General features: G+C 27.7%; 2 protein-coding genes across 3 annotated transcripts in view; both read left to right on the top strand.

Annotated features, from left to right (window-relative positions):
* The window catches only part of LOC122849995 (headcase protein), an 81,005-nt gene that overhangs the window by 24,182 nt on the left and 37,788 nt on the right, over window positions 1-19,035 (top strand). The gene's annotated exons all lie outside the window — the stretch shown is intronic.
* Window positions 16,696-18,873, top strand: LOC122849994 (facilitated trehalose transporter Tret1-like). 2 transcript variants are annotated; one of them, XM_044148945.1, is made up of 6 exons: window positions 16,696-16,903; window positions 16,987-17,343; window positions 17,404-17,660; window positions 17,735-17,986; window positions 18,062-18,233; window positions 18,301-18,873. In XM_044148945.1, exons 1-6 carry the CDS (start codon window positions 16,780-16,782, stop codon window positions 18,603-18,605), a joined length of 1,467 nt encoding a protein of 488 aa, XP_044004880.1. In that variant the 5' UTR covers window positions 16,696-16,779; the 3' UTR covers window positions 18,606-18,873. The 2 variants fall into 2 exon arrangements, with proteins under 2 accessions (XP_044004880.1, XP_044004881.1); XM_044148946.1 differs by having other exon boundaries at window positions 16,881-16,913.

The raw sequence follows: 19,035 nt of genomic DNA on the forward strand, positions 1-19,035 counted from the left end.
TGAACAATTGAATACTGAGAATTCAATGTCTCGTATTTCGCAGGAACATGAAAAAGGTGGCTCTCATAATTCCGGAACATATATAAACCGATCACCAAACTGATCCATGAAACTATTCAATTGTGTATTCACATAAAAGAAAGTAAAAAGAAAAAAAAAAACTCAATGGAAAAAGTAAATTGTTGAAATTCTGTATAGTATTTTTTCTTATTACGAAAACATTTTGCTTGAACGTAATGACAAAAATACTGTCATCGTTGTCTTCCTTTTATCCAATCTCAATTTTCCGGAATGACACGTACACAGACACCCTCACATGCATTGACATAATACAGGATGAAGTAACAAGTCCGGCCATCAATTCCACTTGGATCGACATTGGGTTATATCCTCGCGTCATCCTCTTCATCAAAAGCTCCGTACTACTATCTTTATAGCATCCAAAATGTTCTTTAACTTTCATTCTTTTTTTTTCTTTTTTTTTTATATGTTTTACTACCTATCTCGTAACTCAACAAAAATAAAAATACGGGAAACCTTCTTGCAATCCAAAAAATCCATTACACAAAATATAAAAATTTCTTTTCGATAGAAAAAAAAGAAAAAAATCTTAATCAATTGATTTAGAATTTTTTTCATACTGTAGCTTTGTTAAAATTAAAAATTAAATGAATTTTTTTATCATATATTTTATTTTTTTATTAAATTCAATGACAAGCACATAACCTTTGTGCCTTGAACTTTATAGCAAGGTCAAAGTTATCCTTTGTTTGTTGCTTACCCATTTGTTTTTTAAATTCATAATAAATCTTTTCATGAAAATTTCGTTTATCATGTTGTAATATTTTACCAGCTAATATTAAAATTTTTTACACAAAAAAAAAAAAAAGCTCTGTACTTTTTCTCGTTTATTTATAATTATTATAATATATTTTTCATATAGAAAATTAGTGAAAGCCTTTGTATTCAAGTCTGTCTGCTTTAAGTCGGAATATGAAGTGGGGAAAGGGGTTTTAGATAGGTAAAATACTCGGGTAGGAACTATGGTATAAGGTGGATAGGTGGATGGGTGGGAATTGGCTGGTTTCCCGCGAGCCAAGCTGCAGAATCAATGGCGCAGCTGACAAGCTTTTTGTTGCGCATGTGCCCAGACAATTCTATCGACCGTTGCTGCAAGTACAGACACAGTCTACCCCTTCTCGCTTATTTTATTTTTTTTATTTTTCATTTTTTTATTTTTCATCTTTCATATACGATGCGAATGTATACACAGATAAGAGCTTGTATTGGAGCTAGACCTAACTGAAGCTACCAGAACACACATACTGTTATATATTATTTTGCAGCGACACAACGTCTACCCCTCTGTATTTTCACCCGGTTTGGGGGTGTTGGCCGCTATATGGATTTTCTATGCTGAGTGCAACGAATGGCCTTGACTTTCTCTATAGAAAATTCTCCAACTAATTATATTTATCTAAAAAAACATTCATTAATTCTCATCAATTTTTTTATTTTATTTGAATATAAATTTAAATAATATTATAAAGCAATTGAATTTTTTAAGTGTGAGGTTTTTATGAAATTTTAAAAGTACGTTGAACAAATAATGATACTGAACTTTTGCAGGGTCATTGACAAAGAATAACGATGAACGTGGTTAGACTATGAAAAAACATATACCCAAATAACGACTAGTAGTTTTTATATTTTCCATGTATCGACATATAGGTTTACCACATAATACTGGACAATTTTTACCCAAGGGATGTACTAACGATGTCTCTCCTATATATTTTCTCACACCCCATGACAAAATGCCTCTACATATTACTGGCTTATGTGTCTGTCCCTCTGTTACGTATGCTAGACACACTTGTAATAGTCATGCATAACTGGGTGACCCTCGAATATTCTCTTGTCCAATGCAATTTGAAACCTTTGTCATGGATAGAGACTGACTATAATTCAATGAACAATATATTTTGTAATTGAAATTTATTTAAGATAATCAACATTTATTGTTATTTAATTGTTTGCTATTTTATTTTTTATATAAATTTATTTTTACAATAATAAACTTATTAAATAAACATCTGGATACTATTATGTGTCAGAAAATGTCTTCTCAGCTTGTCATGATCATGTTCAAATGTCAGTATATGTCAACGTAACAGCATGATTGACAGACAGTATTATTAGCATAACATATAGCCTTCAAAATTGACAAGATGTAAATTTGAAATTTGTTTTTATATTTTATAAAATAAAATTTGAAGCTATTTATTTGATGATTAGGAGCATTTTAGGGAAAGTATATATATTACTTGGATATTTGTGATATTGCTTGGACCTTACTGAAATAGTTTTTTTATATTTATGCTATGAAGATACTCATTACAAAAGCCAACAGATAGGGCGTATCCATTGTCATAAAGCGGATCGTTTGTAGCTATTACCACCAGTCTCATACCACCATTGACTTTACTTTTATGATGTCATTACACTTTTTACTTTTTATCAGTTGACTATCTCTGTTTTCTTTTTTCTCCTTTTTTTCCTCCATGACTCTTGGAAACAAAGGGATATTTACATAGGCACACGAGCTACTATGTAATTTCTTTTCTTTTTTTTTTTCATTTTCATTAAAGACCCATGACAACATTGGTGATTGGCTGACGTTAAAGATTAGACTTTTCCAACACGTATACCAATGTACGAGACTAATTTTCGTAATACCTATCGAAGAAATAGAATCAAAAGAAGAAGAAAATAAAAAAAGAAAAAAAAAAAAAAAGGGTTGAACGTGATGCTTTGAAACGTCACCGCGGGCAAGGTGATCGTTTCGTCTTCGTCTTGAAAAATAAAATAATAAAAAAAAGTCAAAATGGCCGGTGGTATACCCATTGAATATACCAGCAGTCTCTGTGTATTTTTTCTTTTTTTTTCTTTATACTTTTCTTTCATTTTTTTTATATTTCTTTTTAGTTTTTCATTCTTTGGCTGCGGATATTGCCCCGAGACAAGTCGCTGGGTAAATGGCCAGAACAAATGTACATAGTCCAGTCTGAAATTTGACGTACACCAGGGAATAACCATGTACATTTTATTTTATTCAATCGATAAATGTGGTCAATGAAAAATCAATAAATTAAATAATTTATTTTTATTTTTTCATAAATTGTCTACATAAATTAAACTCTATCTTCATAATTACAAAAGTTATATATTAAAAGGTCTTTTGTAAATTAATTTTGTACTCATCAATTATAATAATTATTTTGATCATTTAACCAAAATATTCCATGATAATAATTTATAGAATATATAAGTTTTGTCAAATAAATATATTTCTTGAAAATTTATTACAAGGGACATTTGGGTTTTCCAATGAAAGGTACAGAGGTAAAAAGGGTTATATACTATCTCAACAAAGTTATGTCTTTGGTCTGTAACTCTCAGCACCAGACTTCGACACCCTCAACACACCACACTGTCTTTATGTTCACTATACAAATACGTGTTTTCTAGCTTTAACAACAGTCAGTTAAATCTATATATGTATTTTATTGTAACCCTCTGTAAAGCTCGTAAACTTTACTCTCAAACTAACAGTGGTGAATACCATCTTCCTATTTTCACTCTACCATACACACACACATTGACAAAGTTGATTCAAATCGTAACGAATATTATGTTTTGTAATACCCAAGGGTTACTAGAAAGAAAGAGAAAGGGACACCCTTATTTTCAAAGTTCTCGACCACTTGATATGCAAACGGTAGGTCTAAGTAATTGGCATTCGAAGGCAATACACTAACACTGCTGCAGACAAATATTAAATCCAGGTTATGAGAGTAATCTTTTAAAGGACAACTTGACACGTTTATTCTGTAAAATTTTGTTCTAGCTTACAAAAAACAAAAATGCAAAAAGAAAAGATAAAGATAAGTTGACATGATGATAATGATTATGATGATTATATTATATAAATTGTAGAAATATTAAGATAACTTTTTGTAAATATAATTCATGAATATAATCCTCTTTTCAACACTCAAGATAATCTTGGTGTATTTGTTTCTGCAAATGTAGATAACAAATTTTATATTATAAATGATGAATATATACAAACACAAATTTAAAAGATAGAGCAAGTGTTTTATTAAAATATTTGTATATTCAAAAGTTATATGTGTGTAAAGTGTTGAAAAATTACGGTTGGTAAAGTAGTTAATTTGAAAGAGGTCCCGAGTGCGTCATCAACCATCAGGACCACAGTCACACCCGAGGGTCTAACTTTCTGTAATCGTAGGTATTTTGTCACTTTTACGTGAAATATTAGTTGCGTATAAAATGGTCAAGTGTGTTGACTTGTTTTTTTTTTTTTTCTTTCGATTCAACTAATAAAAAGACAATAGTAAATAAATAGAAAATTAAAAAATAAAATATTTAAGCTTCATAAAAAAAAATGCCCCCATTTACAATGAGCCTTTTTTTTTAAAATTTTTTTATTAAAGAAGAAATGATTACAAATTCAATTAAGGCCAATTAAAGTTCTCGTTGCTAACGAATATAACAAGAATTTAAAAATAAAGGGGAATATGCAGAAAAAATAAAATAAAAAACTGTTTGCTTTTTTTATATTTAATTCTTTTTTGCTTTTGTTTTCTTTTTAGTCTCTGGGGAAATGAATAAAATTGTTTGCAAAAAATAAACACAAGAAGGGTAAATATAACATTACCTTGTTGTAACAGTCTCCCTGAAAAATGAGACGATCTTCGATATACTAATTGACTCATTCTAGTGTCTTATTTATTTTAACGCACTATAAATATCAACATCAGTAGTAGATTTTCATTTTGTTTTTTTTTTTTTTTATATTTTCTCCCTTCTTATCTTGGTTTTTTTTTTTTTTTTTCTTTATTTTTTTTATTTTCCTGTCTTGATTCACCCTACGAGGATTTTTCCCTCGTTATAGCTGACTGGTTGAACCGCGACCTAGGGCCACGGTTGTGCTTGTATGTCTACACACCCACATACATACATTTTGGGTATATGGATAGTATCTTGATTTTTTTTCGGCCACGCGACTTGACTTGGAATGCCCATAAATTCAATCGGCACGAGTCCAAGGTGCTCAGACAGTAGTCCTTTTTTTTTCTTTTATTTTTCATCTAAACAACGTGTTGGAATTCAAATGTGTATATACATCTTGACTTGAATTTATTTGAAACATCAAAGAAAATAAAAGAAAACAAAAATAAAAAAAAATTATTTATTTATTTTATTATATAATTTATATGACTCATGTGATGTAAATTAATTGTGTGTTTTAAATTTTTGTCAATTGAAAATTTTTACTTTTTCAAACGTTCAGGTATTTCACCAGGTCAACATAACTCATGTGATATACTGCCAGCACAGTGTGACACTTTATTGCGTATATTAGAGCTAAACCACAAATTGTATAAATAAATATATCAATGTGTGTGTGTGTTTGTCAATGTAGGGACACAAATAAATTACATGAAATATATGTGCAATTTATTTTTAGTGTCGAGGACCTTTTGCCAACCATTTTGTTGTCATACATGTACATTTATATATAAATTTATATTATATACACAACTAAATCAAAATTAGAATTGCATAAACGTCGTTGACCCTCTCGTACTAAAACAATTTACACTAATAAAAAAAATATATTCAACAAATTGAGGGAAAAATAAAATTCATATAAAAAATTAATCAAGAATACATAATTATAACAAGAAAAAAAATATTATTATGATTGTTTTTTTTTTTTTAATTTTTCATATATTTTTAAATTAAATATTTGCTAAATGTAATCTTTATATATGATGATTTAAAAAAAAATATTTATCCAGAATTATCGAGTAATAAAAAAAAAAAAATGTATACATATTGATATAATATTTGATATATAAAATTAAATATTTCTACATATAGTATATATGTGATTAATGTTCATACAAACATGCATATATTTGTTGAGTTAGAAAAATATGTATAAAAATGGGTGATTTAATCAGTCAACGACCGCGCGTGGCATCGAGTACGCGACTATGACGGTCGTCCAACAACGTCAGGGTCGTCGTTCGCATGTCGCAATAATATTGTGTTAGGTTAGTTAACATATATACATATTATATTATCAGCATATTGCTCACGTTGTTAGCTATTACTTGACTCTATTCTTGCTACTAGAAGTATTTTTTTTTTTTTTTTTTCTATTTTTTTTTGCGCGCATAAACGATCTACGCGAGCCCGCATCTATAACAACGCAGACACTTTGTATGTGTGCATGTATATATTAACGATTCTAGTTTCTATATATTGCATAAACATTGAAGTGATATATGATGACTGTCAGGTCATGAACCTCAATGTAAAAAAAAATATATTTCCTTTTTACATTTATTTTTAGTTGATAGTTAAATTGTTTTTTAAACTTTACACTTAATTTTTATTGATATATTATTTTTATGATACTTTTTTTTTTTTTTTATTTAAATTATCTTTAAACTAGGGTTAAATATTTCATATGCAATTTATGTATAAATTTTTTATTGTTTGATTTATTTATTTATCTTTTCTGTATAGAAAACTTTTTTCTATATTTTTTTTTTTCCCTTGCATTCGTGGGTTGGTGTATTGATCTATTAATTCGTGTTTTAAAATATTTTTTAAAAAAAAAAAAAATTAATATGGAAGTTTGTAATAAAGATTTAACGATTGACGTGTATAGTCTTGTAAATGAAATTTATAGTGTGTGGGTCAGAATTCTTGATGATATGCCTTGTCGTTTATTGAGCAATATTTGATTGCAAATGTGGTTTGTTACTAAACAAGGTGTTTGTTACCAAGTGAGGTATTCGCTTATCGCCATTGCATTGCTTTAACCGGAGTAATCATTTTCTCAAAAAGGAAAGACAATTTTTTTTTTTTACTTTTTTCTTTAACATGTATACCTGTTTATCAAGTGTAGTGTATAGAGATAGTCTGGTAATTTTCCACTGTTATTTATCATTAAAATATTAAATACAATTTTATTTTTTATTGTAGAATAAAATTGATGGACTTAATTTTTATATTTTTATTCCATCACAATATAAATAAAAATATAATTTATGAATATGCGTGCTTAACATGAACATTTGTTGAATCCCTTAAAATTCCTGTTGCGTTGATACTTATAGAAAAGCCAAAAATGAAAGAGAAGGCTGCACCAGTTGAACATTTGTGCTGTCAACCAATTTTCATTTATGTCAACGGTAGACGCGTGCCACTCCAATTCCCCTCATGATGAAAATCAAACAGGCGTATAGAGACCATTCATTGTCATCAAAAAAAAAAAAAAAAAAAAATTGAGAATACAAAAAATTGTGGTGATAGTGGGACATTGAATTTACCAGAATTTTGGATATAGACAAGTACATCAAAAGCATATATGTTCACATTGACTGTAACGATTTTGATCAGGTTCGACAGCTGCTAATGTGCCCCGATGAATTTGATTTGACGACGAGGGTCTCTACCGGATCTCCCTCTGGGAGGCACTCCAGCGTCCAAAAATTTATGTGGATTTTGTACGCATTGAAGAGGGTGACAAAGACCGGAAATTCCCCTGGTGATTGCCTACGAATGTGACATGATTTCGCGGACAAAAATGAACACACAAAATAAATAAATAAAAATATATATATAAAAGAAAATTGAGGGGGAAAAATGGCCTTTGTGAATCAACGATGCAGGTTTTTATTTATTTTTTTTTTTTGATAAATTTTTATCAAATGAGATTGTCCAGATCGTTCAAAGAATTGGCAAATGGTTTTGTGAGGGTGTTGATACTTCCTGGGTGGCACAATTGAAATTTACTGATTGTTCAATTTGTTGACACGTGTATATGTATTTACTTGTTAGTTGTTACCCTATGCGATCAATACAATATCCACCAAAAAATTGACATTGACCGGAAACTACTTGTGGCAAAAATTTCTCTTTGCTCTTTACTTTGTGCAATAATGCATAACGTAAAATAAAAAAAAAAATTTTTTTTACGATAATGTGTGTTTGAAATTAGCTCTGAAAGTAATTGTAACAAACGTGAGCTGTGAAAATAAAAAAAAAAAAGAACATAAAAAAGTTGAAAAAAAAGGCGGTGTTCAGAGGAAATTAATATCAAAGAGAAATCTGAACACGTTCCCTTTGGAGTTATTAGGATTACATACTCTTTGTTTTTTTTCTTTTTTCAAATCACCAACAGCTGCGCGTATTTTTTGTTAGCTGTCCGTTGAATTTAACAAAAGAATACGTAGTGTATAAACTTTTTTATAGCATCAAATGTGATGTTAAAGTAAATATATCCAACCAACCAGACTATTATCTATCAAACTGTTTCTACTTTTTTCAAAAAAGATAATAAATAAAATAATCTCTAACGAGAAATAACAAGCGAAAAAAAAATCATTATAATTTAATTTTAAATAGATAACAAAACGAAAAAAAAAGAAATCAAATAAAACAATGATTATTATTTAAAATGAAAAAAAAGTTATGAAATATAAGTAATTAAAATTAATTAGCATGAGTTTTGGCAGTTATTAAGGAAGTATGGATCATATAGCACGTGCACATGAAAGCACATGACCCAATTAAAATTAACTGTTTATGCTTACGATGTATAAACCCTTAATTATCGTCACTCGAACATCAGCCAAACATACGATGGTCATGCTGAATAACAATTATAATAACTTATTTTTATATACGTGTAAAAATGACCCACCTAAATGATGATGCATTATTGCACAATAATTAATTAACCTCTATATATGTATATATTTATTAAACAGCTACATCTTGACTCGACTAAAATGATGTTTGGATATTTAAAAAAAAAAATTTTTCCTCATTTTTATTCTCTTGTTATTTATATAAATAAATATTTATTTATTTCAATAGTAATACGAATTGTGTACATGCGAGCGAATTAACAACATTGAAAGATCCAAGTGAATGAGGTCGTGCCAGATGTTGGGTCATTGACTCTTAACTTCTTGAAACGGTGTCGCATAAAGTAACTACCTTCCTCGGTAAAAACAAGAAATTTGTAGTGCATGTTGTCATACATCTGACACATTGTAAAGAAAAAATTATCCTCAAATTATTTTAAAGATAAAATATAATTTATAATTCAAATAAATTTTATATCAATTATTTTTAAATGTATTTTATATATTTATTTAAAATACAAATTTCAAGTATATTAATATCTATTTATTTTCGTCTGATTGATGTTTCACTTTGCCTTAAATTTATAAATCATGTACCTGTTGAAGCACAAACAGTCTGTTGAAATTTGAGCAGGAAAATCAATTGTAACTTAGACTGAACAAAGAATGATTATTTTATTATTATTATTATTTTTTGGTTAGGGGGAAAATAGAAAAGTTAAATAAATGCATTGAAACATGTCAAGAGGCTACACAGTGAAGATTCAATATTTCCTTTGTCTCGAATTTTCCCCTCTTTATATTAAGCCGAAATACATATAACGAAAAAAAAGATGTAAAAAAGAAAATTATATATATGTATCTGGTCTTTCTCCTGGGTTTATATGGCTATATGGGACAAGCAACGAATGCCAGGTGCTTTGAAAATGAGAAAGAGGGATTGGTCTTAATATGTTGAGTATTTCATCGGTCATAATCCACCCTACATTGAACCAAGGACCAAGAAGAGAGGGGGTTCGTTGTGGCTATACTACTACTACTACTACCCTCTTCAATAATACCACACGGTAAACGGGACGATATCAAATACTTGGGAATGTCTGATGGCCCGTTTGTAAAAGTGTCCGGGATGAACCTATATAGCGTGAAAAAAAAATATAAAAAAAAACCCATCCGCCCATAAACCTGAATGAAAATAAAAAAATATAATAAAAATAAATAAAATTGTTAAGAGATGACACAAGACAAAGGGATCAATATTATTGAGATATCAAATGACTACATTTGATTAATAGAAATATATTTTTTTTTTTTTTATATCTTTTATTCCAATAACGTTTTGTTTTTTTTTTATTTTTGTCGTTTTTATAAATGTAGGTATATATTTAGAAATAAAATGAAAAAAACATTTTTTTCATTGAATTTTTATTATTTTTTTATATTAAAAAAATATTGTTGTTTTAAAAAAAATTCAAGTGTAATTTTAGTTTTATATTTTTTTATTAAATTCAAAATTCAACATGACAATTTTTAGAAAGTATTAAAATTGTTATCGAAATATATGTTATCTGGTGAATCCGGAAAAAAGCAATTTTTTTATGAATATAGCATGTGTTTAAATTTCAGCTTGCTTATGTTACTTTTACAGTTTTTTGACGCAACCCTCTTTACGTACTTGGTCTTTTTATATTTTTTATTTTTCTCTTGTTACTTTATTTCTTATTTCTTTTTTAGCCCCTTGTTTCTATCGAAGACATCCCTAAGACACCCAGGGTCTATCCCTCTTGACACAATCGATAAGACGTTTCATGCAAATCTCAAACGACATCACTGCTCTTTGGAGTGAAAACGTCACGGGGATAAAAGCACATATCTCGAGCTCTCACTACTTGTCAGATAGATTTTTTCACACTTTTACTGATGGATATTGTCACATTGTAATATACATACACACATTTGTAACTGACATAGAATAATGAGCAACATTTGCGATTACAGGTCGTGTTACATTGTTATTTTTTTTTTTTCTTTTTATTCCAGTTTGAAAATCGAAAAAAGCTTTCAAAAGTTTCAGTAATAAGTCTAGAAAATGCATGTTTAGGGGAGTGCCAAAAAAAAAAAAAAAAAAATATATATACATTTTTTTTGCGCATGTGTAATATGACAATGAAAAAGTTTTTCAACAACATAAAAATTGAAAAAATAAAATAAATAAATATAAAAAAAAAAAAAAGCTGAATGAATGTTTAGCTCTTTAATCCTCAGTGCAGACAGGGTGGGTTCGGATTTCCGCCTACGGCCTTTCCATTTTTTTTATTTTTCGCCTGATAACAGTATTTTTTTTTTGTTGAAAAAAAGAAAAAGAATAAATAAATAAAGGTATTGAAAGTTCTTTTGCTATCGAAATAAAAAAATAATAATAAAAATGTACCGCTCAAATACCCTCAAGCATATTCATGATATTATTTTTTTTTTTTACTTTTCATTCTGATATTTTATTTACCTTGATATTTCTATTATATTTTGAGTCGGTTTGAAAATTTACAGTCGATTGAAGACATTTCTTAAATACCCCATCACCTTGATAAAATAGGCTTTGCAATTTCCGCTTGGTATGTCACTTTTATACCATTTCAATTATTAACGCTTTTGATTTTCTCAGCAAAGTCTCATTGGGGTGTAAAATAGAATAAAAAAAAAAAAAAATTGATGACAAAGAGAAAGTGAGTGTTGAAGAATATTTTTAAGCGTATCCAACATGCAGACTTTCTCAACAATTCTCATAGTAAACTTAAATGTACTTTGCTAAACTTTTAAAACTTTAGATTTTCACAAGAAAACAAAAACCCTTATATATATTAGAAGGGTGGCCAAGTTTAATCAGTGGTTTGAAATTTGTCGTCTTTGTCACTTCCTGAAATGGAGTTTGCGTATGTGAGATGCGTCGAAAAAACAAGACAGACGTGACAGGGGTAGCTAGACAGAGTCATGTGAATTTTGCCATATTGCGTATATCACAAAATCCTAAAAGACAAAGACTCTCGGCCGTTAAATCGAAAGAAAAAAAAATAAATAAATAAAACTTTCATCTTTATTTTTTCTTCAACAACACATTTCCTCTTTTTTTTTTTTTGATGCCTGCAGCTGATGTTTTTCAGCTTCAAATAAAAAAATAAAATAAATAAATAAAATTAGGGATGTATTTTTCTCACCTCCTTCAATTCTCATATCACACGCCCTCTGTGTTTTGAACACTCCCTATTCTTACTGCACTACTATATAATAATATATGGGTGACAAAAATATCTTGATATACATACAAATTTGCAGGAAAAAAAATATATAAAATATAACAAAGAAATGTGTACATACATACAGTCAATCGGAAATACGAAGCAATATGGATGGAAGGAAAATCCTTCGATTAAATTATCACTTTCCTTTTTTTTTTTTATCACAAAACATCCCTGACACATGGAAAATGATTTTAACAAAAGATCATATTGATTCAAAGTAACAAAATGAATTATTTATTAAATTTTTAAAAAATCAAAATAAATATCTTTGGTGTTATTTAAGTAATGAGGGATTAAGTGTATAATCTGTTTTTTTGTTTGGATTGCTTTGTGGTTATACCCTGTGATGGGTAGTATAATGCAAAACGAATTTCATTGATGATGATTTGATGTGTTGAAAGATCAATCAAATATCGAAGGCGTGACAGATTGTTTGCTGTGTACGCAACTCAATATAAAGTTGATCGATGCATTGGTTGGTTCATAGATATTAATTCTGTTTCTTTCTATTTTTTTTCAACCATTTAAATCCCTCAAAGTGGGGTTGTAAAGTTAGATAAAATTACGAAAGAATAGCCCAGCAAAAAAAAAAGTAATAAAGAATGAAAAAAATTATCTGGAATACATAAAAAAAAAAATGAAAAGAAAAAATCATCCTCACAAGGGATATGAAAATATAAAATCGATTGACACGCGTGTCAGTGGTGGCGCCATTTGGTGTCATTGATAAGTTTCCCTTCAAAAATTTTTTTTGGCCCCCTTCATTTCTATCATTGTAACACTGTGACGAGGGGTGACTGATGTGCCTTTGTTAAAATTTTTCGTGCGAACTGGTGCAACGAAAAACCAGGCAACTCACATATATGCAACACATTTTTTTTTTTATGATCCTTTATATCTTTACCAACCGATTTTTCCGAACACAAAGATATTGTAACAAGAAATTTCTTTGTCACAGTTATACTACACTGCTCTTCTATCTCCCCTATTTATTATTTATATTTTTGCCCTATGAATACACGTGCATTTTTCTTTTATTCAAGTGTTATAGTGTTAAGGATTTTGTATATCAATCCTTTCAATTGTTGCATTAGTCGAGACTACTGATTTCTATATTGCATTAACCGGATTTTCTACAAACTGTATATATAATTTTTTTTTATTTTATATTTCTTTTTGTTCATTTGTATTTATATATATAAAAATCTAGACACGTTCTGCGTTATATCGAGTTTAAATTGGATTGAGAAAACGAGAAAAGTTATCGATATTCAAAGCTGGATAATATATAGAGAGACAGCTCCATAGAGGATCAGTGATGTGATACAACCAGCCGTGCAAACCATTCGTAATGGAAGTCAGTAAGAAAATATATATAAAAGAAAAAAAATATAAATAATAAAATGAACTAGGACGACTGAGGAAAAAGAGAATATTTCAAAGAAATCTCTCATTGCCTTATTTTACTTTATGATTGAAATCTAGTTTCATTATTTTTTTAATGATTTTTTTCATTCATTCATTTGATTTATTTTATTCATTTGTTTTTATATTTGTCATTGTATCTCATCTCCCACGGTTTAGTAGATTTTTTTTTTAATTAATTAAAATAACAACTCAGGTGAAAATTGATCTTTAATCTCGTTTTGACATAGAAAATTTAACGAAGCTTTCAATTGACAAAGTCAATTCTTATAATGAAGAAAATTAATTAGCAAGTTCAGTTGAAGTTAAATCTATTGAACTTTATATTATCATCTGCAACAATAATATTTTTAAGCATTTATAATCATCAAAATAAATTAAGTAAAAAAAAAAAATTGTGGCTTTCAAATACAGGTGAACTTGTATCAATTAATATTTTAATTCCTTATGAATTATTTTAAAAAATATGCATAGATTAAAATCAATTAATACCAGTTCGTTGCACCTGGTAACGTATTTTTAAGGTTTTTTTTTAAATAAGAAAATATATAAGTATAGTCGTCATGCAACTAGCGTGACACTGAAGATACATTTATTTAACAAAAAAAAAAAAAAAAAAAAGTTTTAAAATTTACACCGACATAAATTTACACCGGTTTGGTAAATGCTTACTTGATTAACTGGACCGAGTATTCTTGTCTCTTCCACTAGGCGACATTTTTTTGTTGCATTACACAGCCGGTTATTTACTTTTTTTTATTTCTTCTTTTTCATTCTTTCAATATTATTTTTTTTCATTGATTTCCTTGCAGCTTCTCAATTTTTATTTTACAGTAAAACTTATATTCTTTTCAGCTTCAATCAACAAATAGAATTTTTTTTAAAAAACTTTTTTTCTTTTTTTAAAATTTCTCATAATACCGAATCGTTTACGCATCGTGTGATACATGTGAGAAGATTTTATTACAATCTCGTGGGACATATTCAACCATGTATATTTAAAAAAAAACACACACAGATTTATATATATATTTTTTAAAAATATAATATGCCATCATCATATTAAAATTCTTTCATCAACTTTGATTGCGAATAAAGCTTTCTATTTTTTAATTAAAAAAAATTAATTCTTGTTCATTTATGTTTTTTTAAATTTAATAAAAAAATAAAATTATATTCTCGTTAGGAAGATTAGAATCCCGTTGTTTTTAAAAAATTACATATGCATAAAACATGCACAAACGGAAGTCAATGTTGTTGAGTATGTAGAAGCCATCAAACAGATAAGACACGTACTATAAAAGGTTTCCCTCTTAGTTATACTATCGTCGATCATTTACTATGTTATTACATTTGATTTTTTTTTTTTTTTCGTATCAAATTTCATCTTTTTCATGTTTTAACTAATTTTAAAATTTGCACAATGCGTACAAACAATTTACTATAAATTCACCTCAACTTAAAAACAAAAAAAAAAAAGCAAAATTATTATATTATAAAAAAATTTGACATTTAAATATTTTAATTAATATTAAAACCATGTTATTTTATTATTGATAATTAAAGAGTATAATTAATTAATGTTATGTATTTTTTTCTGTTTCAGGTAAGATGTTATTAATGAATTTAATATCTAAAGAATTGAATGGGAACAGGATGACTGGCCTTCATTAAGCATGGGGACAAAAATAAATAAGTATATAATACGCTAACAGATAAAGACATGATAGATTTAAAAAAAATATATACATATACAGCTCAACGACCGCTCTCAAGGTGGTTGTACATTGTATATTGTGTGTTTGTGTTAGTGTGGAATCAGTTGCACTCACGGTCACTTATGTAAGTGAATAGCACATTGACTTTGTTATACATATATTTTTTTTCTTCTTTTTAAAGATAAAAGATATACAAATTTTCTTTCAATGAATATCTGTCTACAGTAAATTCTTTTTTTTTTATTTCGATTGTCTTTTATACATTAGAAAAATAAATAATGCATTTGCATTTGTAGAGAATATCTGTGAAATTGTGTGGTGAATTTACACTCACAACTATTTAAATTAAACCGAGACTAAAACGATATTGCAAAACAACTTTCCAACATCCCCAATGACTGCTAATTATCATGATTAAAAGCAAAGTCGCAATTTTCTCAAGACCAAGTTAATTGAATTGCTATATCATTTAATTTTTTTATATATAATGAAAAATAAAAATAGACACTAATGAGTCTTGCACGATGAAAATATATTCATTGATGCATTTTCCATGTTGTTGAATCGTCTGGTTGTTCGTTGATTATCTTCCGGTATTCATGTTTTCAATAAATTGAATAAAAAAAAATTTTGACGTTGCTGTTGAAAACAAGACATCATAGACAATAGTAGACAATCCATTAGAAAATTAAACTTGACAAGATAGTCAGTAGGGTAAATAAGACGTTCATTTACAATTCATCAAGTTCTAGTCAATGTCGAGAAAGACATCATTACCCAAAGAACGCCTAGTCATTTAAAAATTAAATATTTTTTAATTTAAAATTTGACACACCCTTTTCTTCAATTTTCCAAGTATCAATCAAAATTATTTTTCAAAACATAAATTTATTTTTAAATATAGTAAAACAATTTTTAAAATAAATGATTTTCAACTTTTAATAATTATTAATATTTAAAACAATGAAATAATTTTTTTTTTAAGTTTAAAATTAAAAGAAATATATATATTGAGTGTGTATATGATTTTAATGATGATCAGAGAAAGTGAAACGTATTCACGGGTACTTTAATAGAATTTGAATGTCGTTAGTTGGAGTAACCGGGCGTAAGGGATGAGGGGTGAGTATACTTATTCCTTCTTATCCCCCATTATCGTGTCTGGATGACAACGAGGGTTGACTATATACTACATAAGCTTGGGTAGTTTTTTGAAATAAGAGGAAAACCTCAGTGACACAACGAATTATCGATAGTAAAAAAATATATATTAAAGTTAGTGACACCCTTCAAATGAAACATCTTAAGTATCGATCTTTAAACTTTAACTACCATTTTAACAAAAATTTATATTCAATTATTTCCAATTTACTAAAATCAGCGGGGACATTTTTTAAAAGATTAAAACAAAATTATCCTCCTTTTTTTTTATGATGGCTAAAATTTAAAATAAAAAGCAATAATTGATCTTCTTTTTTTTTTTTAATTTATTGATTTGTTTTTAGACTGAAATTTTTTATTTAAATTCAATTTTCAATTGCCAATACAAGTTTAATTTTTTATTTTTCATATAAAATTTTTATGAATATACTGAGTGTTAAAAATATGCCAGAAACTTCGAGACACATTGACATTGAAAATATTTACAATACAGCTTTTGTCAACTACAGAAGTCCAAGTTCAAAATATTTAACTGCACTCGCAGGTTGTGTGAGGTTATATCATATTTTAATGAATATTAGCTGATACACTAAAAAACAATTAAAATAATTAATTTATCATAATTAGCATGTATGGGAGGTTTTTCACTTGGGTGTGGTCTTGGCTGGAGTGCACCGTCAATTGAAATTCTAAAACGTGAACAAGATTTTGGTCTATTTTATAATGACCTGATAGCATCATCATTCACATTGGGTGCTGCATTTGGTGTTTTATTTGTGCCAATAATTGTTAATATTATTGGTAAAAAAAAAATGATGATATTACCAATAATACCATTTTTAATTGGTTGGTTACTGATACTTTTTGCTGGTTCAAAATTACAACTTTATATTATTGGAAGATTAGTCACTGGTGCATGTGGTGGTATGTTTTGTGTTGCAACTCCATTATATTCAGCTGAGATATCAAATGAAAATGATCGAGGTATTTTTATTTTTAAATTAAATTTATATTTAAATATAAAATAATGATCATATCATTCAGGAACAATTGGAGTTTTCTTCCATTTACTTCTTGTTATTGGCATACTTTTTGCATTTTGTACTGGTTTTACAAATAGTCTTGTTTGGATAACAGCATTGAATGGTTTAACTCCAATAATTGCTGGTATCACAATGTTTTTCATACCAGAAAGTCCAATATTTCATTTATTAAAAGACAATGAATACTCAGCACGTCGTGCATTACAAATTTTACGAGGAAAAGATGCTGATATTGAACCAGAAATATCAGCAATGAAAGTAAATTTATTTAAAATCATTAATTAATAATAAGTTACTTGACTATAAATATTTTTTTTTGTTTTATAAATCAGGCACATGTTGATTTGATGAAAATGAAAAATATTGGTATTAATATTTTTTTTAAAAAACCATTTAGAAAAAATATTGCAATTGCATATGCAATGATGGGAATGAGACAGTTGAGTGGTATTAATGCTATAATATTTTATGCTGTAACAATATTTGAATCAACTGGAGTTGATCTTGATCCAATTTTTCAAGGTGTTGTACTTGGAATAGTACAAGTTATTGCGTGTTGTATATCAGCTTTACTTATCGACAAGGTTCTTGAACTTTTAACCTTTTATATTTTGATTTTTATTATAAAAACAAATGAGATATATTTTTTTTTTTCATAGATTGGCCGTAAGATATTGATGCTTGTATCGGAAATAGTTATGTGTATTTGTCTTTTTATATTGGCAAGTTTTTTTATGGTTAAAAATAGATATCCACAAATTGTTGATGAAATGAAATGGTTACCTCTTATTTCAATGAGTATTTATACACTTGGTTTTTCTCTTGGTGCAGGTTTGTTTTATTTTTGAATCAGCTTGTTTTATTTTTGTTTCAATTATTTTTTAATTTTATCAATTAGGTCCAGTACCTTGGTCTTATATGGTTGAAACATTTCCAAGTAAATTAAAAGGTCAAGCAACAGCAAGTGCTGCATTTATCAATTGGTTTTTTGCATTTTTAGTCACACTGACATTTGAAACATTTGCAATTCTACTTGGTAATGCAACAATATTATTTTTTTTTTCTATAATATGTGCAATAAGTGCACTTTTTGTTGCTCTATGTATGTTTGAAACTAAAGATAAAACACTTGCACAAATTCAAGAAGCTCTTGTTGCACTTCATGTTGCTGAACTTCCTAATAATGATGATAATACTTCTTAAATATTATATTTATGATTTTTTAAAAATATCATAAATTATATTTTCATTCACGTAAAATTTATCGTGATATTAAATTTTGATTTATTTTCATATCACAATTTTCCAATTTTCTGAAATATGTCATTTTCATTTTTATCGATTATGCATATTTAAATTTAAATATTTATAAAAATAAAATATCTTGAAGCTGTTATTGTATCTGGATTTTTTCAATAAATTTTAACAGACAGAAAAATAAAAAAATGCTGCATAGATAAAAAAAAATAAATATATAAATTTGTCCTTTCAATGACAGATGCTTTTTTAAAATAATTTCTAGAATTTTAAATTCCGGTTACAAATAAAAACTAATAGAATAAACATGTTTTTGCTTTTAAAAAAATTTTTAAATACATATTTAACGTATTTTTTTTGTCACAGCCAACAAAAC

The sequence above is a fragment of the Aphidius gifuensis genome, linkage group LG2 (assembly GCF_014905175.1).
Source record: "Aphidius gifuensis isolate YNYX2018 linkage group LG2, ASM1490517v1, whole genome shotgun sequence".
Taxonomy (NCBI): domain Eukaryota; kingdom Metazoa; phylum Arthropoda; class Insecta; order Hymenoptera; family Braconidae; genus Aphidius; species Aphidius gifuensis.